Source organism: Serinus canaria, chromosome 2 (genome assembly GCF_022539315.1).
Source record: "Serinus canaria isolate serCan28SL12 chromosome 2, serCan2020, whole genome shotgun sequence".
NCBI classification, from domain to species: Eukaryota; Metazoa; Chordata; class Aves; order Passeriformes; family Fringillidae; genus Serinus; species Serinus canaria.
This window is the reverse complement of record NC_066315.1, coordinates 45,858,873-45,884,296: the sequence shown is the minus strand read 5'-3', so window position 1 is coordinate 45,884,296 and position 25,424 is coordinate 45,858,873. Positions and strand designations below refer to the sequence as shown.

At 46.7% G+C, this 25,424-nt stretch overlaps 2 protein-coding genes across 3 annotated transcripts; one reads left to right on the top strand and one right to left on the bottom strand.

Moving 5' to 3' along the window:
• Nucleotides 1–6,040: 6,040 nt before the first annotated feature.
• Nucleotides 6,041–18,320, top strand: SLC6A20 (solute carrier family 6 member 20). Its single transcript, XM_009086217.4, has 11 exons — nt 6,041–6,193; nt 10,236–10,376; nt 10,811–10,902; nt 11,606–11,833; nt 12,812–12,922; nt 13,293–13,534; nt 14,396–14,558; nt 14,850–15,054; nt 15,813–15,972; nt 16,997–17,162; nt 18,071–18,320. The coding sequence occupies exons 1-11, from the start codon at nt 6,073–6,075 to the stop codon at nt 18,218–18,220; spliced, it is 1,779 nt and encodes a 592-aa protein (XP_009084465.1). The 5' UTR covers nt 6,041–6,072; the 3' UTR covers nt 18,221–18,320.
• A 709-nt stretch (nt 18,321–19,029) lies between these two features.
• SNRPD1 (small nuclear ribonucleoprotein D1 polypeptide) lies at nt 19,030–25,026 on the bottom strand. 2 transcript variants are annotated; one of them, XM_009086218.4, is made up of 4 exons: nt 24,879–25,026; nt 24,254–24,330; nt 21,945–22,136; nt 19,030–19,691 (listed from the first exon to the last, which is right to left on the bottom strand). In XM_009086218.4, exons 1-4 carry the CDS (start codon nt 24,890–24,892, stop codon nt 19,615–19,617), a joined length of 360 nt encoding a protein of 119 aa, XP_009084466.1. In that variant the 5' UTR covers nt 24,893–25,026; the 3' UTR covers nt 19,030–19,614. The 2 variants fall into 2 exon arrangements, with proteins under 2 accessions (XP_009084466.1, XP_018765252.1); XM_018909707.3 differs by lacking the exon at nt 24,879–25,026 and adding an exon at nt 24,501–24,647.
• Nucleotides 25,027–25,424: the final 398 nt, after the last annotated feature.

The following is a 25,424-nucleotide window of genomic DNA, read 5'->3' as shown; positions in this document are numbered from 1 at the left end:
TCTTTAACAAGCAAAGCTGTTAAAGTTGCTTAACTCAAATCTGCCATACACTTGCAGTCTGAGTTCTTCTTTTTTCTCTAAATTTAAGTTTTCATGTTTTCTGTAAGTTCTCCTGTCTTTTTCCTCCCACTGGTTAAGTTGGTTGGTTGGTAAGAGGTTGGTTTGAGATGAAGTCCCATGCCTGTGGCAGGATATTATTGCTGTAGCACAATAGTAGAGAGTTATGGGGTGGCATCCTCCTCATGCAGTGACAGTTGAGATAATGAAAGGTATGCTTTTGCCCCTCATACAGTCACTAAAATGTTAAGTTCTTAATAGGAATGTACCAAAGAGCTTTTTGGCCTCTGTTTTCTCAGAACAGCACAAGTACTTGTCTGGATGAATGTTGTGCGTTTTTTCTTCATAATAACACTCACTTTAATGAAATCCATTACTATTTCTAAAATAGCAGGTAAAGGGTGAGAAAAGCCAGAGATTCTCATGACTCCTGCTGGTCTTCTCATCAGTCTTTGACTCTAGACTGTGATAAGCCTTAATTATCTGCATAGACACCATCTCAGCAAGAAAGTTCACTGTCAGCTTCAGTATATGGCTAGGTCTCAGTGAAATAAGTTGGCTTAGACAAGCATTGCTACACACCTTGTTATGTCCTCAAATGAGTAGGGCAAATCTTGTAAAGAACTATGCAGTGCAAAATTGAAACTCAGACTTTGCTTTCCTGCCTTGCAGATTGCCAGTTTAGTGAGTGTGGGATCACTGAGATGCTCGCTTTTTGTGCTGCAGAATGGCTAATTAAAAGTCTTGTGTGGAGCTCTTGGTGAAAAATACATCATCTTTGACAGGTGATGTACCTGTCAAAGAAAACCTGGAGCATTATACAGTTGTGACTTTTTTTTCTTGAGATAGGTACAATATTTTGAAGATGGAAATGACATCTGACAGTGCCTGATGTTTCTAAAACTTCACTTCTTTTCCTGAGGTGTAAATTCTAATACTCCTTTTAGCAGCCTTTGTTCCTTGTACTGCTCAAATAGACTTTATCCATTTCTTCCATTTCAGATGTTAATTCCCTAGGTATGCCTGAAAGGAATGTTTATTACGAAAATTCCTGTATGACTAGCTGGTCTGCAGAAATCAGATCTCTTTCAGGCTGGTTGGGGTTTGGTTTTTGGTTTTGTTTTGTTTTTTTCTTGCAGGCTGAAGAATAAGGGAATGAAATCTAGGCATCTCAGCTTTGCTAGTACTGACTCTGACAGCCAACAAACAGCCCTATGCTCCAACACTGACTTCAGTGGTTGTTAATAAATGAGACACGGGTCCTCCATGTTGCCATCTTAATGAGACCATATATTAACCAATGATCTTTAACTGTTTATAAAGTACTCATTAACCTATTTTTCTCTTGTGCCTAATAGCCATTTAAAAATGCCCTAAGCTGAGTACTAGTACCTGCATTGACACTTAACCTGCAAGTGCACCTTTTTGTTTGATATTGAGACTGATAACTTGAACAGCTGAAATTTGGACATTTGTTTGATATTGAGAGTGATATCTTGAACAGCTGAAATTTGGACATTTCCCACATACCTTGCTTTTGGGAAAACCAGTCATCTGCCAGGAGCTTAGATTTCAGTCCAGCCAAAACGTTTGTAAGATTCCTTAGTTTGATTTCCCTCTTCTGGCATTATAAAGGACAGGTCTTTACTTCTGTGTGACATGAAATGCTGTGAAACCACAGTGAAATCTTTACTGCCTCAGGAAGCAAATGTGAATCATTATGGGGTATCAGGTGGCTGAATGGATTAAGCTTAAAAGGTTTGATCTGGTCTAGAAGGATGTGCCTTCTAAAACATTGTGAAGTAATTTGAAGGTAAGTTTGTATATGAGCAGGTAATAATTGTTATTGTAATTGTTACCATAGTTATTTTGGTAACTGACTTTGAGCAGAGAATGTGCCTCGGGAGTTACCCTGTGATTGCTTATTTTGACAACATCCCAGGGAAGGTGTTATCCCAGGATTCCTGCCCTGCTCTGGCTGCCCACAGACTCTCGCTGAAGATGTCTAGATGTGCCCTCCTTATCAGGGTCTCCTCTTGGACATATCCTGACACATTAGTCAGCTTCTTTAGAGTCAGCTCTTCTCCAAATAAAGGTGGGTAGGTACATGTCACTCTGTTTCAACAGAAAGTTTTGTTTGTTAATTATTTTAAAATTCTTTTTAGGAACTTGTTGATGTAGTGCCTTGGAGTGTCCAGGACTGTGGCAGAGCAGCTCACGACTGACAGCTGCTGGTGAATAAGAGAGCTGCCCAGAGACCTTCACAGAGTGCAGGCAAGCTTTGACAGAGAAAGTGGCAACTGGCAGGTGACAAGCAGAAGAGCTGACTGAGTAATCCAGCTGTCTTTTAGTGACATGCCAGTTTCTTACTCTCATTTGACATAGGTCAGTTTTGAAGTCTGTGTGAATTAGGTACAATTCTATGAATCCAAACTTTATTGAGTGAGTACCCTAAAAATCACACAGTCAGAAGATGGATAGAGCTGTGATGCTAAGGAAAATATAGAGACTGTTTTCAGGCATGCTTTTCTTGGGAGGTTCAGGTAGAATTAAACCATTTTAAGGGTGATTGACAGGCTGGAAATAACTTCAGTGTACAGACTTTAAAGGCATCATCTACAGTTTGGAACTAAGCAGCAAGTAGTAGTGATAAACTGGAAGGAATAATTGTAATCCTAGTAACTGCTTAGAGGAGTAACTTTAACCTCCAATTACACATAGAGCAATTGCCCAATAGTTGTCATGGCCTATGAGTTGTCAAAAATCCAGATGGATTCTTTCTTTCTCCTAAGGTAAGGAAATAGGCATCTTAGGGTAGCAGTTATCAACAGTGAATCCCAACAGAAAACCCATATGTGGAAGCTGCTACTCCCTTGTCTGCATATCTGCTTCCCATGACAGAATCAGCAGATACATGCAGAGGCTGCAGACACTCCATGCCTTTGCTTTGGTTGTCATCTGACACACTAGCAGATACACACTAGCAGTGTTTGCATTTGGAAGTGAGTTCCTTCAGGAACTGAAGGTAATAAACACAAGAGCTGCTGACACTTTATTCCTCTTCCACATGCCTGGCTCATCAATGAAAGCCCAGAGGGTTTATTTTTAAATCTAAGGAGTATAGTGATATATGTTGGAGAGGTAGCATAATAAAGGTCCAGGATACCTGATAGAATTTCTTTCCTTGTTTCCATGACTTTTGCCAATCAAACTATTGAGCTTCTCTCCAACCCTGAAATGATGGTCCCCAACCTGTTGTTAGGACCCCAGATTCCCTTTTTGTCTGCATTTTAGGTAGCTGGGAGAGGCATTTGGAGACACAAGACAAAGGTTTTAGTTAATACCTTCACCTAAGTACTTGAGGTTTTGCTTCAGTGAGAAATGGGATTCTTTGCTTTGTTTACCAGCTTCTGACTTGGTTTACATAGGGCAGTTCTCCTAGGCAGTCCAATCAGTCCCTGGTCTGCTGTGCAGATGAGCCACTTCCCTTCTCAACCACTCTGCCAAACCCCACATCTCAAATTTGTTAGGTACTGGGAGAAAAAATTCTTTTTAATCTTTCTTTATATGAGCAATGATATGATCAAAATTTCTTGCATATGTCTATTAGAGGCTTATTTTTGTCCCTAAAGATGAAGCCCAAGCCCTTCCTTAACCCAAATGAAAGCAGCTCAAAGGAGATAAAATCATGAACAACATCAGAAATAGCATATTGGTAATCTGAGGTAGGTATAGAAAGTCCCACAGCAAGAATTCCTGCGTGTTGCCTGTTTAAATACATTTAAATATATTTTAAGTGTGTGTCCTAAGGAGCCAGTAGATGACAGGCACTTTGCTGGGTGCCTGTGTGCGTGACCACAGTAGTCTGTGATCCAGGCTACTGATGAGACTGACATTGGTGAGAGAGGCAAGGATTCGTCTCATTCCACCCGAACTTCCTGATCTGGCCTAACCTGACATGAGGACATCACACCTCTCTGCCTGCACAATCTCCTCCAGTCCATTAGTAAACTAGTTTGAAATGTAATGGGAAGGAGGTACAGAGCCAAGGAAATCTTTAACTTGATGATGCTCATCAGTAGGAGTAATCTATTCACACAGAAGCAACCCAAGTGGTAGTGATGTGCTATTTTTTAAGGCTGTCCCATCAGCAAATTATTCAATACTGTAAGCTATTTATAGACATAATTTGTAATAAATCCCGCTGCCAGAGACAGGCATTTGACTTTTTAATAATTTGTGAAAGTTTTCATGATGGGGGACAACTCACATTCTCTGTGTGTTTCTTTCAGTTTAACAGCTTATGGATTTAAAATTAGTTTGGGTTATTCCTTCCACCAGAACTCTGGGTTATACCCATGAAACATTTTGCCAGGGCTAGCTGGCATGTTGCAGTTCTGCAGACAAGACAAGAACTGCATGGCTACTGCAAAAAAAAACCACAAATTCCCTCAAAACTGTACTACAGGCAGCTTTGGCAAACCCTGATGTTTTCCAGTGAGAGTTTACCTCTCTTGCACCACTAAAACACACCCTGAAGAATAGATGCACGTACAGGAGATGTGTAAACCTCTTGCCTTCACCTGCTTTAGCGGATAGAAAAGCGATGTCCCGCTTTGTGACTTTGGTAATACAGGTGGCTGCTCAGCAGGTCGTCCTGAGTGCTGCTGCTGGGCTCAGCAGCACTGCATGACACTCTGCAGTTCAGGCTCCTGTCCAGAGGCCCCCAGGCTGGAGTTCTCACCCATACCCACAGCTGGAGGCTCTGGCTTAGCCAGTTCCAATGGGATGCTGGATCAGCACGCCCAGAACTGGCTGTGACCAAATTCCTGGTGCTGGAGGAATAATACTGACAGCAGCTGAGTGAGTCATACTTGTAAAATGATCCTGAAAGGTGCCCTGGAGAAAAAACATTTAAGCAGAGGAAGGAAGCTGAGTCCCTGGAGTTGCTCAGCTACTTTTTATTGCTGCAGTCTCTGCTGGCAGCCTCCTTCGCTGGGAGACCTGTCCAAAGGTGTTGAGCTCAAAAGTGTACCTTGGCAGGGGCCCAAACGCACAGGGTTCATGTTCAGACATGGCACCTCAGTGTGCCTTCAGATGACCCAAAGGCCCCCTAGATCCTTCTGCCTCCACAATGGTCACAGACACCTTTTCCTACTGGCCTTTGTGTTTGGTCTCTGCTGCTTGAAAGTATTTTAGAACAGCAACCTCTCAGAAAAGTTCATCTGTAGCAGTGGGGTTTGAGCATGAGGGTGAGTGGAAAGAGACTGGTTGTTTCACACTGTCACACACATGCCGAGTATGTAGAGGGAAAGCATTATTCCAGGAGGGTCAAACTTGAGTGTTGTCAAGTGTGCAGCAGGGTGGGGACCTGCGGGGCTGACAGGACCTGTTTCAAGGCCACTTTTGGAACTGGGGAGTGTGCTGGGTTGGTTGAGGTGAGCACCAGGGCACAGTGAGAAGATATCTGAGGATTCTGTTTATTCTTTATTCTTATTCTTTCTTACCCTAAAAGCACTGACAGTCTCTAGAACCAGTCCTAACTGTGTGGGAACCCCTCTTCTGGGCAATCGAATTCAAGCTGGTGCCTCATGCACATGAATGCCACTCAGTAGGAAGGGAGCCCTGTGGGAAAGGAGTGTTGCATTTCCAAAACCAAACTTCAGCCTCAATGTTACTTTCTCACAGCTTCCAGTTGGCATGTGAGTCACTAAAAATCCTTCAGCTCACATCCTTCCCAGAAATGCCAGTCAAAACCCAAGCAGCTATTCACCCAAAGTACCAATTTTATAGTTCTGTGTGTGTCTATAATCTATTTACCAGCATTCCTATTTCAGTATGTGCCTGTTAATAAGATTAGTAATTAAAAAGCTTGATAGGAATTGGCAAGCATAGCTCCTCCGCCTTTCCCTCCCCTCCGAGCCGGACTGGCGTGCAGTGTGAGGCACGGTTGGCAGAGTACCTGAGGGAGTGAAGGCAGGAGGCTCTGCTGCAACCTCTGCCTGCAAGAAAGCAATGGAGAAATCCAGACCCTTATGGGACAATCCCCTGCAGTTTGTTTTCGCCTGCATTTCCTATGCTGTGGGGCTGGGAAATGTGTGGAGGTTTCCATACTTATGTCAGATGTACGGAGGAGGTAAGTGTGGTTTACATTTTCTTGCCTCCCTCAAGGAGGAGTGGGGCAAGCTTTACGTGCAAAAATATGTTGTTCATGCTCTGTCCACCCAGCAAGGTCCAGGGCAGAGAGGAGGTCTGGCTTTCTGTTGTTGTGCAATCTGTTTTATTGTGGCTTTATTTTATGTAATCTTTAGCATTAGACTTTTACCTGACAGCTGCCCCAGTATAGTGGCATTGTTTCCTGTAAGTGCAATGAAACAGTGGAAAGGTCCTTGTTTTCTAAAAATACTGAGGCAGAGTGAGAAATATAGATCCACATAGTATTCATTTATTATATTTTTGCCCCACTGAATCACTTTGAAATTGTCAGAAACTGGTTCATGTTCTTGTACATTCACCTATGGGGACTCAGAAAATATTGAGAAGGGGAAATGATTATACTGATTTAACTTAAAGATCAGCTGTATTATTTCAAGCACCTGTAATTAATATCTTATCTTTTATACAAAGCCTTTCTTTGACTGCAAATCTGCCTTGAAGTTGGCTGAAATTCCTTAATCAACAGGAGTTTCATAGCTACAGCCTCCCAGGAACCTTTGGAAATAAGGAATAAATTGATTTGTCCTCCAAAAATAAATAAACCAGCCAAAAAGACCGCAAAACCCTCTTTAAAAGTTTGGACCTCCTAGGTCCAAACTGAAGGAAGATGATATTTGTGGCATATATGAGCCACAGCTGTTCTTCCTTAGAAATGAAAATCAGTAAATTAGATTAATTAATTAAAGATTATTAATAATCTCCTCTAGTATACAGCTACCCCATTTTTGAAGAATCTTTAGAAACAGGCTCTCTATAAGACAACCAAGTTTTTTTAATACTTTATACTTCAACTGTTGACATGGCTGGGGACCCATCTCAATCTTGCGTTAAGGGACATGATGAGCATCTGCCTCATCTTCTTCTGGTCTCCTTCTGCCTTTTCTTGCTTTCAGAAAGAAACACTGAGATGTTAAACAGCTTTTATGCTAATTTTGTTGGCTTGTAGCTTACTTCTGAATACACTTGTGGTGGTAGCAGTTGGTTCATGCTGCTGTTTGAAAAGCCATCTCAGTGCTGAGACTGCATGAGAGTTGTCCTGTGGGATCAGGTCAGAAAAATCCAGATAATATGGTGGTGAAGTGTCAGTAGAAGATAGATGCTGCAGTGGCTGAAGGTTTCTTAGACAGTTCAGATAGCAGAAATGATAGATGTGCTGTAAATTTGCGTGTATTCCCCTTCACATGCTTTAAGGGTAAAGACTTCATGTCTGACACTGAACTCTAGCACAAGGCTTAAAATGTGTTCCTGTACACAGTCAAACTGCATGTGATCAGTTCTCTAGCAGCCCATCATGGCAGGCATCCTGAAGGACAGCAAAACTCTGACTTTTTGGGGGCTTTGTGTCATTCTTTTAACCAGCCGTCTGTATTGTGGTAAAATTCTCTGAAAGGTGGTAAAAATTATCTGAAATGTAACCAAAACTGGAACATTTGGTTAAACAGAATGGAAGCTTAAATGAATGGAAGCTTAAATAAGATTCCCTGTTCATTGCAAGGGCTTTGGATTAGATGATCTTTAAAAGGTGCCTTCCAACTCAAGCTATTCTATGATACACCCAAGAATTTTTTAAAAAGCATGTTTTATAAGAATGTTTTTCCATTATTTTTCATTATATTTTCCATTGTTTTTCTCTTTACCACTTGTATTTATGTGGGGAAAGGCAGCTCTTTCTACTGTGAAATTAAAACTCCTGACAGGAGGTTTTGCTGTTCTTAATTGTTTTATCCACTGCCCTCTTAAAGAGGATTCTCTGGCTTTCCAGGGTTTCACAAAACCCGTGCATGAAGAACATCGTTTCAGGAACTTAAAAGCTGGATATTTCAGGCACTGGGATTAATTAGGGGCACGCCAGTTTGTTTGGCATCTTCCTTGTAGTAAAGCACGGAGCCAGTCCCTGTCCTGCCCAGCAGGGCAATAGGGCCCTTATGGCAGATGATGCTGAGTATTTGTAACCTGAGTATTTGCAGACTTTGTGACCTGTCATTCTGTCCATCAGCAGTTTCCCTTCTTCTCCTCCTTCTCCTTGCTTTCCTGCTGAGAGCATGTCCGGAGCAGAGCAGGGCGCATTCAAACCTCGTAGGTGCAGTTCCTCTGTCCCTGAGCGGCAAACGAGGCTGGGCTGGGTCTGCAGCGGGGCTGGCGCTCAGCAGCGCTCAGCCCTGGGCGAGGAAGCCCCCGAGCACCAGGCAGGAGCCTGAGCAGGGGCGAGGCTGCCACTGGCCAAGCCCAGTGCCTTGAGCAGAGCCAGGGCACACTCCGCACGTTTTGCCAACGACAGGGATCTGGCCTGGGGGCTGGTTTGTGCAGACAGCTGGCACCGGAGGGAGCCCGGTGTCAATGAGCGGGGAGTTGAGTGGAGCTGACTGAGAGCTGACAAGGAGCTGGTTTATCGGCTGCCCAGAGTCACTTGTGGGAAGCCTTTTGGTTCTCCTCTTTGGGAAGAGTAGCACTAGGAGCAAGATCTGTGTGCAAACAGGATGCAGAGCAAGGGGCAGGGGCTTAGCACTGCCACCCCCAGCTGCGGAGGGACATTGAGGTGAAGAACAAGCCTGAAGGCATTTCTCCTCCTTGCCAGTTGGCACAGTCAATGCCAAACAAGTGGCAGCGCTGCTGGGAGGGTGGAAAACCTTTGCAAGGGCCTAATGCTGATTCCCCTGCGGTACATGGCAGCACTGCCTCAGTGGCTGCTGGGGCAGCTCGCACCCCGCCGGCACCGAGCGGCTGCGGGAGCTCTTAAACCTCCGACGGCTCCCTTGCGGCATAGGAAGTTATCTAACAGAATAACAAAGGGGTTGTTAATAACAAGAGAGCTGGGAGGTGGGAAATTAATTCCCAGAAAAAAACGGATTATTGCTCTGTGTTTATTTCCAGGTCTTTGCCTCAGTCGCTGCATGGAGTTCATTCCTTCACAGCGCTGCGCAGAGCCCATTGCAAGGAATGTTAATGCCACAGATTAAATCCTAAATAAGAGATATTTACGTAAATATTTTGGCTTGCTGTAAAAAGGGAAGCAGGGAAGCCTTCACAAAAATCCAGCTTTTGACTCAGTCAGCAGCTCTTTCTGAAGTGAGCCCCAGGTCGAATACAAGGATTTTGTTTTTTTCTGGCAGAAATTTAAGCCAAAGCACATCCTGGTTGCCAGGCGGGAAGGTCCTTTTCCTTTCCTTGCTGTCAACCTTCCCATTCCTGTTGTTCCTCTTCCACAGGAGCATCTCTGTGACTCTCCATGTGCAGGGAAGCAGGGATGAGCAGTCCCATGCAGGAGTCTCAATGCCTGTGTCCCAGGGTGTGCTCCCAGGCTGGGAGGAAAGGCCCTGGGGAAAAAGCCTTCATTCATTTGCTGGTGCTTTTGGGCTCAGGATAGGAATTTGGGAGCTTTTTAGTTTGGTTTTTTGGTTGTTTGTTTTTTATTTTTAAGCAAGGCCAGTCTTCAACATGTAACTCAAAACTCTCTGTTTAACACAGACGTTGCTATTACCTTTTCTTTGAGCACTTTGTCTGTGCAGCAGAACACCCCACACTGAAGTAAATAAATCTTTCCCTTGTCCTCTTTGTCTCATTATGGGTTACAGGGTTTGGCAGGTGGCTGGTTACCCTTTAACAGCCCCAGCCCCCAGCAGTGCTCAAACCGCCTGGATGCATCTGGGCAGCGCTGCCACACAGCAGTGAAGACCAACACAGTTTAACAGCAGAAATCCCAGCCCTGCCAAGTCCCTGCGGAAAATTCCCTGCGCCCAGGCAGTCAGCGCCCACCAGCCTCTGGGACTCTGCCTGAAACCTCTGTCAGATGTCCTTTGGGATTGGGCCGTGCCCTCAGTACTCCAGGTACCTGGACAGGACCAGGACCCAGATCCAGCCAGCCTCTGGGGCACTGACAGCATGACTTGAACACAGATAGGGCAAAGTGGTGTTTATTGTGCTGCTGATCTGCTGAAGGCTGGCTGTTGGGTTTGTTCTCCCAGGTGGCTTTTTGATCCCATACCTCATCATGCTGATTGCCGAGGGGATGCCCCTGCTGTACTTGGAGCTGGCTGTGGGGCAGCGCATGCGGCAGGGCAGCATCGGCGCCTGGAAAATAATAAGTCCCTACCTCTGCGGTGTTGGTATGTTCTCAGTTCCCATCTTTATTTTCCAGCATGCAGGGAACGTGGGTGATTTTAGATTGGAGAGCTTTGTCTTTCAGAAAAAACCCAGGTGGGAGCTCAGGTTTTACTGGGTCTCACCAGGCTGAGCAAAGCCAGACACCTCATGCCATGCCTTTATCCTGTCCCTTGTTGGCCACTGGGGTGGCCAGCTTGCTGTGTTGTGTCTGGATTCAGAGGTGTGAGTCCCCCTGGCCTCAGGCAGACTGCCAAAATCATGTTGTGGAGGCCAGTGCTAAACCCAGCAGGGACGTGCCCTGTGCACCTGGCTGTGCAGGGACAAAGCCTCTCCTGTGTCAGCCATGGCAGTGCTGCTCCCGCATCCCACAGATGTTGTGGAGCCCTGGGAATTTTGGGGTTTTCTGCTGACCAAGTGTCTCCCTCCACACCCACAGGAGTTGCCAGTGTTGTCGTCTCCTTCTTCCTCTCCATGTACTACAATGTGATAAATGCCTGGGCCTTCTGGTACCTCTTCCACTCCTTCCAGGTGTGTGAGCTTCCAGCAGCCCAGCTTGGCCCCACTGTGCCTGTGGAGGGTCACAGTGGCTTTTCCTTGGTGCTGGATGTTGCATGGCACCATTGTCAACTGGGAATGGGGAGGTGGAGGGATGTCAAAAGCTTCAGAAACCCAGGGCTTTGTTGCAGGGAAAAGTCAAACAGTGATGTCCTCCTCCATGGTCCTTCAAAAGACATTGGCTGTTGTCTTCTCCTCACCATGGAATTCAGGTCAAGGCCAGGCTTGTGACACCTTGGTCACATGTGCCTTGGTGCCAGGGTACCCTGCATCCTGGGATGGGCCTGTCTGATGTCGGGGAGATGTTTGGTCCCAAGGTAGAGGCTTGGAGAGTGTCACCTCCAGGGGAGAGGATTAAAGAGGCTCAGTCCTTGGGGAGAGAACCAGTCTGGTCATCCTCAAGAGGGACAGAGCTGATCTGTCCTTGGGTAGGGGGTTCAGAAAGGGTCATCCCCAGGGGAGAGGATCAAAAAACATCAGTCCTTGGGGCGAGGGTCATTGCCAAGGGAGATTGTCAAAAGAGATCATCCCCAGGGGAGAGGGTCATCCCCAGCCTCGGCAGCACCCTGCAGAGAGAAGCAAGCCCGGGAGGAAAGCCGCGCTTGCCATCATTCTCCCTGTTCCCCACTGGCACCTCGTCTCTCCCTGCCATGCACTCCATGGCCCTTCCTCGCAGGACCCCCTGCCATGGGCCACCTGCCCCCTCAACAGCAACCGCACGGGCTACGAGGAGGAGTGCGAGAAGACATCGTCCACGCAGTACTTCTGGTACCGGCAGACCCTGAACATCTCCCCGGCGCTGGAGGCCAGCGGCAGCGTGCAGTGGGAGCAGGCGCTGTGCCTGACGCTGGCCTGGCTCGTGGTTTACCTCTGCATCCTCCGCGGCACCGCCTCCACCGGCAAGGTGAGAGCGGGCAAAGCCCCGCCGAGCCCGGGCGGGACGGGCGGAGCGCTGACAGGCACTGAGGAATGGCTGCTGCTCCTTGGGGCCACGGTATACCCCCGGAGCACCGAGCTCTGCTGCCTCTGCTGCCCTGCCAAGTTGCAGGTGAAGCAGGATCAATCAAAACGCTGAGTGATACTGAAAAAATAACCCAGGGGAGTCCTTTAAACACAGCCAGCTCTCTCTCATGGCCAGTTGTCAGGCTGCTGGCCATGAGGAAAGCTGTCTGCCCCAGCAGAGCCGTGTCAGGAGACATCTATTCCTTGGTCTTTGCAAGAAAAACAAGACATCTACTGGGCATTTTTTGCTTGCTTTTTATTCACAGCAGAAGTTATGAGGAAGTGGGGAGAAAAACCCCAGTGTCCTGGCTGAGCCTGCACTAAGCAGCAAGCTGAGGGCTGTAATCCCCAAATCGTCTTAGCCAAATACAGAAAGCCAAGAGACTGTAAACTAGGAATAACCTCTTAAACTTGCTGCAACTGATTCAATTCAATTTTGATTCAATTTGATTAAATTCAAGTTTGATTTTGACCTTTTATGAGTTCTGCTTGCCTTCCTTGTAGAGCAAACATGATGATGATGATGATGTGATGATCACCTTTACCTATTGAGTTTTTGATAGATGGCTGTGAACTGGTGTTATGTCACTAAACGATGTAGAACTGAGTTTGCAAATGCTGCAAATATTTTAGATTTTTGTTTGATTTCCAGTCTAAGAGAAGACACTTGGAATAGTAGCCCAGTGCTTCAGGATTATTAAAAACTTGTTTCCCTAAAATGTAAATCTAAAGTTAGATTTGTCTGATAATATTTCTTTAAAGATTAATACAGGATTACAAACACATTAATGGAAATTATTTATGTGAAGTGAGACTGGCATAGTAGATTAGTTTTGTCTTACATATTCTTTAGACCAAGGTCTTTACCCTCTTTCTCCAGGTCGTCTATGTGACAGCCTCTTTGCCATACTGTGTTCTCATCATATACCTCATCAGAGGATTAACACTTCATGGAGCTGTGAATGGGCTCATCTACATGTTCACACCAAAGGTATAGAAAAACTGTGTTGAATTTTTCAGGAAATGTTATCGATACCGGGCACGTAAATTTTTAAAAGGTCTTGGTCCTCCTTTTTTTTATACTGTATTTTTGCTGCAGTAACATAGGTCTGGCAGCTGGAAACCTCAGCTGGGAATGGCTGGAGGCTGCCATGGTGCCCATAAGCAGCTTGCTTTTTCCTGCAGAAAAAGACCTTCCCATTAGCATAACCCACTGCTTCCAGTCAGAGCAGTAACCCTGCCCAAAGCCACCCCTGACCTGTAATGAGTGCACAAAGAGCCCCATCCCTGCAGGATGGAAGGGGCAGTGCTGAGCACTTAGTGGAACTTCATGGTCTTGCTCTCTCGTCTGGCTTTTGCAGCTGGAGCAGCTGTCGAACCCCAAGACCTGGATCAGCGCTGCCACGCAGATCTTCTTCTCACTGGGCCTTGGCTTTGGCAGCCTCATCGCCTTTGCCAGCTACAACGAGCCCTCCAACAACTGCCAGAGACACGCCATCATCGTATCCCTCATCAACAGCACCACCTCCATATTTGCCAGCATCGTCACTTTCTCCATCTACGGCTTCAAGGCGACCTTTAACTATGAGAGTTGTATCAACAAGTAAGAGCCTGCTGTTTCACTGGTTTTCACTGCACGTTGTTCGGGGGCAGGTGAGGGGGGAGGTAAATAAATAACAGCACGCAGCGCAGCCAGCACTGCCCCAAGACCAGAGCTGATACTGCTCTAATAAAGCTAAAGGAGCTATTCAAAGCGATGAAGCCTGAGACGAAAGGTCAGAGAGCTTTGCCATTTGACACCTGAGTGCTGCTTCCAGGCACAGGCCTGGTCGAGGGTGAGTTTGCTTGGGCAAGTCATAGAGGCACTTTCCCCTGTGTTCTTGTCCTGGCCTGTGCTCCAGGGAGTGTGGGGGAGCTGATTAATAAGCTCAGATCCCCTTTTATAAGGCTAAGCCCTTCAGTTCCATAAGGTCAGCCTCCTTGGCTGTGATGCTCTGCAAGTGCCCAGCATCCTGCAGGATTGTATCCTGTAGCTGCAAGCTTGCATGCAGTCCCTGGCACAGGGCCCATGGCAGTTACACATTTACTCATATTTTTAGAGCTTTCTATCCATCTGTGGATCAGAGAGGAAACCAAGCTGCTAGTCCTTGCTTGTTGACAAAAGACTTTAAAGTTGATGGGGTGTGGACGTCAGACTGCAGGGCAAAGGGGAAGAGACACCAGGCAGCACTGGCCAGCACCCAAGATACCTGCCTGGGAGCAGCAGTGTGGGCACAGGAGCTGGTCCTTCCAAGGCACAAATGCGCAGAAGGTTGCCGGTGCCACGACATTGTGCTGGAAGTGGTGCTCTCACCCAGGGACACTGAAGCCCTGGGACCAGCAAAGCATTCCCCCCGGGCTGATGGAGAAAAGGGATGAGATGCCCTGGGCCTGAAAGCCATTAAATTCCTGTAATCCTTCCCAGGGTGATCCTGCTGCTGCTGAATGCTTTTGACCTGGAGGAAGGCTCTTTAACAGCAGACAACCTCAATGAGATGAAAGATTACCTCATGGCCACCTACCCACAGGAATATGCCCAATTAGCACCACAGATTAAAAACTGCAGCTTGGAAGCTGAGCTAGACACGGTGAGTTGCCACTTTGTGGTGCCTCCTTTGCTCCCATTGAGCCCAGGAGGTGCCTGGCCAGGGCTGGGGATCATTTCTACACCTCAGGATGGGGCAGGGGCTCACTAGGGTCATTAGCATCCAGTGTCTGTGCAGTCGGGATAAACTGGTGAAGACCTCACCCGCCTTTGCTGTGGCAAAGCCACACCTCAGGTGTATTGTCATGACACAAAGTCACTCTCTTTTGTCTTAAGTCCTTTATTGAGCTGAAGAGCTGCCTGTAACTCAGTTTACTCCCTTTGTCTCTATCAGGCTGTCCAGGGGACGGGACTGGCATTTATAGTCTATTCGGAAGCGATCAAAAACATGGAGGTGCCCCAGCTGTACTCTGTGCTCTACTTCTTCATGCTGCTGATGCTGGGCATTGGCAGCATGCTGGGGAACACGGCTGCCATCCTCACGCCACTGACCGACAGCAGGGTCATTGCCTCCCGCTTTCCCAAGGAAGTGATCTCAGGTAAGCACAGGGCACACAGGGACTGTGTGTGTGTGTGTGTGTGTGTGCAGAAGCTGTGGTGTCCACCACTGCTGTTGAGTGAAGTGCCATTCCACTCTCTGACCGGGGCTGGAGCAGGGAATAATAGCAACCTTCCATAGCAAATCTGCTAATGGAAGGGTTTGTCTGCCCTTGTGAAATCCTGCCCATCCTGTGCAGCCCTTTCCCTTGGGAGCTCTCAAAGCCCAGGGCAGTTGAAGCTGTGTATTTCCAGGCTTCCCAACACACCCCAGCTCCTTCAGACTTGTGTCTCCTGACCGGTGAAGCTCAAAGGGAGGGTACAAATGGCAGCACAGTTGCAGCAAGCAGCTGTTCAGTCACATTGCCAGTATCCCAACTATGAACCACCTCAGTCATTGGTCAAAAGAAATATGTGCTCCTGTCTGGGCAAGGAAATCAGTTTTAAAAAACTTGTTTTAGCTGGATGCCCAGTGGCAACAGCAGATGCTGCATGTGTGTGTGACAAGGCTGTAGCCAAGACTTGGTTGTCCTGGCCATCTCTGGGGTGATATGCTGTGACTGTGCAGGTCTAAGGAGAAGCAGTTCAATGACAGTCACACATGCTAAGGGGCAGGTCTTTTCCAAACGGGAAAAGAAAATCCTTCTCCTCAGAGAGAGCTGCTCAGCAGAAATCCCACCAGCTTGTTAGTCTCAAGTGTGACATTTTCCCTACACAAACTTCTAGGTGTAACGGCAGGATCCCTGTTTTATCCACACAGGTGTTGTGTGTTTCATGAATTGTATAATTGGCCTGATCTTCACCATGGAGGCTGGAAATTACTGGTTTGACATCTTCAATGACTACGCAGCCACCCTCTCGCTGCTGCTCATCGTGCTGGTGGAAACCATCGCTGTGTGTTACATCTATGGGATAAGGAGGTAAAAGCTGGAGCCCTGCTTCCTTCATAGTCTGGCAGCTGGGGGAGCAGCCACGGGCCAGGAATAAAAATACTGCCTTGGGATAAATATTTCTCCTGTGCTATAGGATCAGCAAGGGGATGGGGGTCTCCCCTGCCCTGCAGACCCCTTCTGGGGCCTTGGCTCAGGACTGTGAGGGGCCAGGCTGGGCTGACACCATCTCTGCTGGCAGGGCAGTACTAAGGAGCTGTACACACAACTCCCTGCTCTTGTCTTTGGTATCAGGAACAACTGCCAAAATTCTGCTCTTCCCATGACAGGAATTCACCATGAGCACAAGAGTGCCAGTAAGTCTGGTTTCAAAAGTGGTCACCTCGCACATTGTTTGTCTCCCAAGTCAATCCTTGTGGGTAAAAAGGAAGTTCTGGAGTCAGGAGAAGTTTTGAACAGCAAAGGTGTTTGAAAATAGCTGAAAGGAAAGGCTTCAGCATTTGCTTTGTTAGTCTGCCAACACAGAGGGTGTCCAGGCACATATGTGGGTACTTCCTCCCTGATGAGTTCAAAGGCTTCAAGTCAGATCCAGGTCTCCAGTGAGATTTTAGGTACCATTCCCAGGGTCAGTGTTCCTCAAAGACAGTCAGGTAACAGCACAGAGAACACTCAGCTACACAAACCCAGCTGTTTTCTCCACAGTACTTCAGCATCATGCCTTCTCTCTGTCAGCTGACACCAGTAACTGCCCGAGCTTATACTTCAGGCAGAACTTGCTGTAGCTATTTCTAGCTACTCTCTGCAACTTGGGATTCTCTTGGAAGCCTCACTGTCTTTGTTGATTTGCCCCTCATTGTAGTTCTGGTGAGCCAGCTTTTCAGACAATAATTCTCTGTCATTTGTGGTCAAACTGTACTCTCTAATCTGACATCCTCAATTCTGTACCTGGTTTTTGAAGTAACTCAGAACAAGGTATTCATCAAGTATCTGTAGCCAGTCTCAAAAATATGTGTTTGGTTTTCTTCACAAAAATGTTTGGTTTTCTTTTGAACAGATTTGAGAAAGATCTTTACACCATGATTGGATGCAAGCCAAACTGGTATTGGAAAATTATGTGGGCTTTTGTTAGTCCACTGCTTATTATAAGCCTATTTATTTTTTACCTCACCGACTACATCCTCACAGGAACATTGCAATACCAAGCATGGGATGCCACACAGGTAAGAGTTTTGGGTCTGGGCTTTTTTCCTGTTTTAAACCTTCCTTAGTTCTTGCAAGGATACAAGCTTCTAACTACACTCTTCCACAAAATGGCATTCTGAAAGCGAGTAGCTGGAGTCAGGGCAACCCCTTAATTTTGTGGAAAGGAAAACCAGGAAAACTTAGTGATGATGCAATGATTCTGTAAAATCAACTAATTTCCCTCTATGATTCTTAATCAACTCTTCATAGAATTAAATTTCATTCATGTTGAAGACCCAAATATCATCTTTAAAAATACTCTTAAAAACTCCCTACTTTTAAAGTGTATTTACTTTGAGCAAAATTAGTGATACTTTTAAGAGAGCTGAGCTGCTGCTAGAATAGTTTTCATAATTTCCATACACATTTTTCTTCATGGCCAGGACACTTTCTTAAGAATACTAGACTGTGCATTTATCACAGAGCAATTACTAATGGATAAATAATCACTGGTTTCGTAACGTTTTGTGGAAATGTTTCCATCATGCAGGAACAAAGCACATAATTGTTTTCATGTCATGGCCAATTTAGGACTCATGGCAGGCCTGGCCTGTTGACTGGGTGTCAGCATGAGCCCATGACTCCAGGAGAGGAACAGCGCCCTGACAGAGGTCAGGGCCCGGCCACCTCATTAAGAAACACAAATCAAGCCCAAATCTGCTCTTTACCAAAGCCTGCAGAAGTTTCCCTCAATCCTGTTGTCAGCAGCTCTGCTCTTGTCAGTTTTCATTGTGTGGCTGGACAGAGAACACCGAGGGCAGCTGTGGGCTGCCACAGACTGAAAATGCTTCTCAGAGGTCCTGCTTAGATCCATATACACAGCTTTGCTCCTGGCCCAACTCTGGGACAGATCCCACTGATCCTGCACTGCTTTTCTCCCTTGCAGGGCCAGCTGGTGACCAAGGATTACCCAGGCTATGCCCTGGCGGTGATCGGGCTGCTGGTGGCATCATCTACCATGTGCATACCGCTGGGAGCACTAATGACTTTTATAAGGAAGAGACTGAAGAGGGAACGAGTTTCAACTGTTGCATGAAAGCTGACAGCTGGATTTGGGAAGACCTTACCCCCATCACCAGCGACTGGGCACTTCTGGAAGACAGCAGCAACCATTATTTGTAGCAGCTACTTATAGAGTTGAGAATGGTGGGTGCTATATCGACCAAAAAGTGCTCTTGGGAGGCTCCACAATGGTTTGGGGAAAAAAAGCTCTTCTGTAACAAGATGAAGCTGTAAAGTGGCCTCTGTAAGAGGTGAGAAGGAGAAGAGCAGCTCACAAAATGCCAGCCAGCACAAATTAACCAGCACATCTGCCCATTACACAACATTAGGTGATTCTTTTTCACTGTTGTAGCACTGCCTGTGTGCAAACATTAACAACCAAGCATGTTCCTGCACCAATTTACCAGCAAATGCCCCCAAACCATTCAAGACATTTAAGCATACTCATTGTTTGAAATGACATCTGTATTTCATAAACAGGTGAAACTGCTGAAGTCTGGCAATGAGAATGTGACAATTGCTTTCCTACACAGGAATAATCAGCAGGATGGCAATGGGAGATAAATGTGGCCAATGTGGCTTCTTTCTTACTTGTGTCCAGCAAAGCAGTGAATATATATATTTATATTTGCATATATCTATATATATGGGCACATATGTGTGAGCTGCACAAGTTCTCCCACCTCCAGAAATAAGCTTCCACTTCCAGCATGCAACTGTGCGCTGTGCTGTACTTTGTATTTTCTAGGGATGTACTTTAGGTACACTGGAAGATATCTATGACAAAGCTGCTTTACGAGCCCCACCCAACAACAGTATGCCATATAATTAGCTTTGACAAAGTTCATATCCAGGTATTCTTTAATCATCAGATGTAACAATCCAGCAGTTCCATGGACCTGGTTAATTTCTCTGTGCAAATGTTTTATAAAGACAGCAACATGTTTAAATTGCAAGCTTCATGTAATAGAAAACATTAAAATTATATCTACGAACTTTAGAAAAGGCTGCTTTGAAGAACAGTATTAGAGACACACTCACAGGACAGGGGTTCTTAATACAGCATCTTAACTACGTAACCATTAGAAGATGGCAAGTGCCTTAGAAAAGAGGGATTAATTTCAAACACTGTTAAAGCACAACACAAGTCTCACGTTCTGGGGCAAAAAGCAAGAGGAATTGTACAGCCCCCGGGGTGGGCAAAATCACGACAGTGACAACCAAGATCTGTGTAGTCTGCAACAGCCCTAGAAACAGGACACATCTGCCTCCCTCCCCAGGCTTTGCTAACAAAGGAAAGACACCTTTTCACATTTCAGTTTATTAAAAATGGATACCATAAACAAGACCTGTACAAAATAAACCTGAAATTGCCTAGAATATGGTAATTGCCCAGAATTGCCCAGAAATTGCCCAGAATATGAGAAGTTATCGTCTTGGGCCTCCTCTTCCTCTTCCACGACCTCGGCCTCTGCCACGGCCTCTTCCACGGCCTCTTCCAGCAACTTGGCAATAAAAGAAAAAGAGAAAATAAGGTGAGACTAAGGAATACTTTCTTTTTGATTAAAACATTCTGTATTGAGCATAATCACCACACTGCTTCCCTGTGATAAGACATTACATTAGGTATTAAGTCTGTTAATGCTCAGTAAGTTTCAGGCAATATTTTCATCTTTTGTGTTAATTCTTCCAGTATACAACTTCCACAGACTACTGTCTGTCCTTGGCTTCACTGCAGAAAACAAGGGCATAAAATAGTTGGCTGCTCCCAAATGACTTGGTAATCTGACAGGAAACCAGGATTCATTTTTTCCCTATATATATATATACAGTCTAGTTTTTTTAAGAGAGAAATGCGAATTTTGATATGCTGTGAGATTCCCAAATCCATCCTGTCTCAGGCACCATGTGGAAGGTCAGCATTTTGAAAGGATCTCAGCATCCACCAGCTCCTACTGGTCTCAGTAATGCCTCTGCCAATTGCAGATGTGATTCTAAGGCAAAGGTCTTGACTGTGTGCTCCCAGTTTTAATTACTGCTATTTAATTGTAAAGGGAAGACAGAATCATAGGACAGTGCAGGCCACAAGCAACTCCTGAATGTCATACAATCCATAAAGTGATAATGTGCCTTTGCATCTCTCTCTCCCCCAAAGAAATGTGTGACCCACCAGGTTGCAAGGACATTCTGCAAACTTTAGATTATTGGTTCATTTCAAACGTGTTTGTGAGCGCAGGCCTCAAAAAGATACTAAAAACTGCAGCAGCAGGTGGCTCTCTAAGAGACAACCACTGGCACCCACATTCAAGGAGCAGGCAGTGACAATTATTCTGGGCTGTAGGTTAGAAATTCAGAAGAGACAGAAGAAGCAGAGACACAGGACAAATTTGACCTAAGCAAGGTCCATTATATTGCTGCTAATACACTGACCCTGTAAAATCTATGGAAGCATCAACCCCAGGTGGAGGATGACAGCATCAGCGGGTAGCTGTGCTCACCAAGTGCCAGCACGCTTGGACTCAAGGCACACGTGGCACACACACCCCAGCCAGCGTGTGCCTTGAGTCCTGCCCTTTCCTGACCACTTGCTCAGTACAGAATCAGGGGTTTTACACTTCTGAAGCCCACGGGCATTTAAGGATTAAGGCAAAGCACAGCACAGCTTTGGTCTGAGAGCGCTTCCGCACTCTGGGCATACAGGGAGCATCAAGTGGAGGTAGGAGCTATCAGGGCTGCTTTCCCCAAAGCTGACACAGGTAGGGATGCTCTTGTTCACACCACAACGTGAGGTTCAGGAAAAAGCAACCCATCCACACTCATTTCTCCACGTGGTCAGATTGTTTTTAATGAACTCAAGAGGAGCAAAGCCCCTCCATGACATTTATCCTTATTCCCCACTGAGGCAGCAGCTGCAGCGCTCACACTCTGTGCTGCACAGCTGAGGTTCACCAATGCAGAACACCCTGCACGCCCACATACTTCAACACTAATTACAGGAGAAATGGTACAACATGATTTTAGAGCACAATTAGCTTTCACTTACAGATCACTGTTTTTAAAACACACAGATTAACTGGTGGGCAAAATATATACTGCTGCTGATTTCCTGGGGTTTACTGGGGACTCTTCAATAGTGTGGATTAAACTTGAGTTACAGTCTATACTGTTAGGCTTCCAAAGAGAAAGATTTTTATTCAGCAGCACTTTGAATAAAAAAGTTCCAGGAAGAGCAGAAGAGCTGAGACTAGAACACTACCGGGAGCCAAAACTGGAGATGTGCTCACTGGAATATAGCCTTGATTCCCTCAGGTTCTCAAGTCTATCAAATCCAGAGATACCATTTTTATCCCCCACCAATTCCAGTGAACCATTCAACACCATCTGAGATACAGTCCTGCACTTACTATCTGTGTGAAGCTCCCCATACAAACTGAGGAAACACAGACACCTGGAGAAGAGGAAGTAAATCTCTTTGGGCACCAACTGTAAGACTCAGATAGGTTAAGACTTACTCAAGCTGATAAACATTTACACTTTTAAAAACAGATGCATGAAAAGCCATAACACAACTTCCTGTGAATGAAGCTCTGCAGATGCCAAGGAGGTGGGCAAGGCAGACTGAGCCAGTGCCGTGTCAAACCCTCAGGGATGAAGGAATTCAATGCCAAATGCAGACATTGACAGACTCTAATCAGACACACAGTACTAAAATGCACACAAAGGCAGAACAAACACAGACTAGGAAAGCACAAACTCACCTGCTTCTCTTTTCTTGGATTTGACTTTTGGTTCAACATCCACTAGCAAAGTATCCAGAGGCAAACTGTCTGGCAGAATGAAGTAGCGGATGTTGTTCCCTCGAATACTCAGTGTCTCCAGCTGTACGGGCTCTCTGTTCTTCAGTGTCATTTTCACTGCTTTCAGATGTGTGTTCATACTGACATCCACTCCTGAAACAACACAAGCCTCATTTCAGGGATAAGGTCTCTTGTTGCCTGTTTTTAAGTACACACATGAAATGAGATTTATCCTGCTCATCAACACCTGCTTCTACCACTCATGAATTACTTTAGCAACATTTACCTCCTGACAAAATACATTCAACACCAGAGTGAATTCTCTATGACAGTACATAAAATACCCCACTGCAAGGAACAACCACTGTGGTTACAAACTCTGAGAACAGCCAGTACACAAGAATTGTATGGAATCAGTACTGTGCACACTCTGCTGTGTTATGCACAATTCCTAACTGTAAAAAACATCTGAGCTGGATGCATGTACTGTGTAACAGCCATGAGAAGCAATTAAAAAACTCCAGGAGTTTTTATTTTGCATAACCAGAGCTTTAGGTGGGATCTGATCTCCAGTTATTAAGATCAAAATGACAAGTGATTTTGATTTTATTTTTCTGTCCTTTCCCTCTAGATTTTACACAGCTCCACTTGACCCAGTCCCTTGGCTGGTGTGAGGGGCATTACACAAAACCTGCCCCTTTCATCCCTGCTCCTTCCCTGGAGCTGGGAGGAAGAGGACATTGTGCAATGTTTTTGCAGATTCTTACCAGAAAATGAGAGAGGCTTTGCTCAGCAATTAAGCCTGAAAGAGCAGTGAGGTCAGGAGCCCAGCAGAGTGTTTGCTTTCCATCTGGCTGGGTTCAGCAGAGCGTGCTGCAATCGGGCACCAAGGTGGCTCCCTCAGCTCTTAGTCAAAGCTGATGGACCTGGCTGCAAAATAATGCCAGTTTTGAACTCTGCCAAATCCCCACAGATTGCTGCTGGCCAAAAAAGCACCTCAACAATCCTCCAGGATAAAACTCAAACTTAACAAGAGTTGTATCTTTTTTTTTTTTTTTCCATGAGTGCCTGGGCAGAAGAGCTCTGAAAGCCACCTGGGGGTGAGTTTAGGAAGGGAGATGCAGCAGCTTCCTCAGCTCAGCCCTGAGGGTTTGCCTCATTAAACACACCGTGCCCCACCTACATCCCACCTGCTCTAAGTGCAGGTCATGGGAACACTGAGAGCAACGTCCCTCACTGAGGTTATCAAAGCAGACAAAAGCTTGCACACGTTTTAATACCTGAGAAACACTGAATGAGCCCTGCAGAATTCCCTGCAACTTTCAGCTCAGTGATATAAAGAAACATCTGCTAATCAGGAACCCCCATGGACCCACGGAACAGACCTCTGGCAGCAGAGGGGGAGCAGATTCTCTTGGCCAGGATTCCTCTTTGCCCTGTATCCCACACCCAGCTCTGCTGTTTCAAACCCGCCTCTCACACAATCAAACATATGCAAATATGCACTTCCATCTAGACTTGCCTTAACAAAAAACATGCTCAACAGGAATAATTCTCTTTTAGTCTACGTGCAAAATGTAACCAATTTAAGCCCACATCAGCTGGAAAAGGTTGCCCAGAGAAGCTGTGGATATCCCATCCCTGGAAGTGTTCCAGGCCAGGCTGGATGGGGCTTTGAGCAACCTGGTCTACTGGAGGGTGTCCCTGTGCATGGCAGAGGGTTAGAACCGGATAATCTTTAATGTCTCTTCCAACCCAAACCATTTTGTGACTCTGTGACTGTGCTACTAAAATTCCAAGCGACTACCGAGCAAGGTTTGGAAGAGTTTGCTTCCTTCCCCCCTGCCCCGAGCCTGTCTGCCGGCAAAGCCGCAGCTGGGCTCAGAGGTCCCAGTGCTACAATGAATTTACAGCTCCCAGCAGAACCTTTAAAACAGATCTCTCACCACGGATGGACTCACCCACTACTACACATCAAAGACAATCTGCGACCCAGTGAAATTCCCAAGTACTTTCGTGGTTGCCTATGGAGAGCTGGCTGGTCACAGCTCCCCACTGTTCCCAGCAACTCCCGACAATATCCAGACACTTCCACAACACAAACACACTTCGCGCTTGCACACGAAGGTAAGAATTACAAAGCCCATCTCCTGCATTTCCCTGCGCCGGTCCCCGCAAGAGGGAGCACAGGATAAAAAACTCATTCAAGCCGCGAATGCCAATTGTCTGTTGAAAGGCAACGGGGAGTACTTTACTGCATCCTCCCATACCTGTGATCGTTCCATGTACCTGCGTCCCATTCTTCAGCTCAATGGTCACAGTCTCATGGCTCAGCTTCATTAGAAACCTGGAAATTAAAAACGCATTTTAAAAAACCCCAGCCCGTTCACTTCCACATAAAGCCGTACGTGTTCGACAGGCAGCGCCCAGCAGTTCCGCATCCTGAGCTCCCACAGACGGAGCTCACGGATTCTGCTGGGGATGTTCAGTGGCACACTCCACGTCCTGCCCACCCACCGGGAGCTGGGACGCTCGAGTAACACACTGCCGGATCTAGCATCTACTTCCAGGCGAAACGGCCATAATTGTACAAAGAAGGAACCATTTTAAAAATCGTTACAATCGCGGGAAGGCAACTCCAACCCACTCCGGGGGGTTTCCATCCAAAAAGTGGGACGGGGGCTTTGCTGAGCGACCCGCGCAGGCCCCGGGGCGGGAGCGCGGCCCGGCACAGCGGGGTTCCCGCCCGGCCCAACCCATCCCGGGCCGCTCCCGCCCGCGGTGAGGGGGAGAGCGCGGGGCGGCCCTGAGGGCGCGGGCTCGCCCGGCGCTGCCGCCGCGGCCGGGCGCGGGCAATCCGCCTCCATCCATCCCCATCCGCGCCCACCCGCTCACCTGACGAGCTTCATGGCGGCTGGAGGGCGGCCCCGGGCGCGAAGCGGCGGCGGGCGGGGAGCCCCGGGCGAGCGGAGCCCCGAGCACGGTGGGGCGGAGGCGACTCTCGCTCAGGCCGCACCGGGCCGCGCGCGCCAGGACGCTGGCGCGACAGCGCCCCCTAGCGGGCGGGCGGACCCGCGAGCGCCGGGCAGCGCTCGGTCCCGCCTGTGGGGGGAGAGGGCGGGGAAAGGGTGAGAGGAGGGAAAAGAGGGATCGGGGGGAAAATGGAGATGTGAATAGGAGTGAGGGGACTTGGTCTATAAAAGCCTGGCTGTTCGTAAGGTTTTACACCTACCAGCTAGCCTTCCTTAATTACAAATAAATGTTAGAAAAACGAAAAAAAAAATCCCTACTTTGTTTTAAACCTGCTTTGTGGTTTACAAATAGGAAAAAATCCAAGGCCTAGAACGTGTAAAGCACTAATTTATTGTGAAAAAAAGTTATGGCTTCAGGATCCAGAACTGTAATAGCAAGAATTTTCTCTGTGCGTGTCGGTCTCTTCCC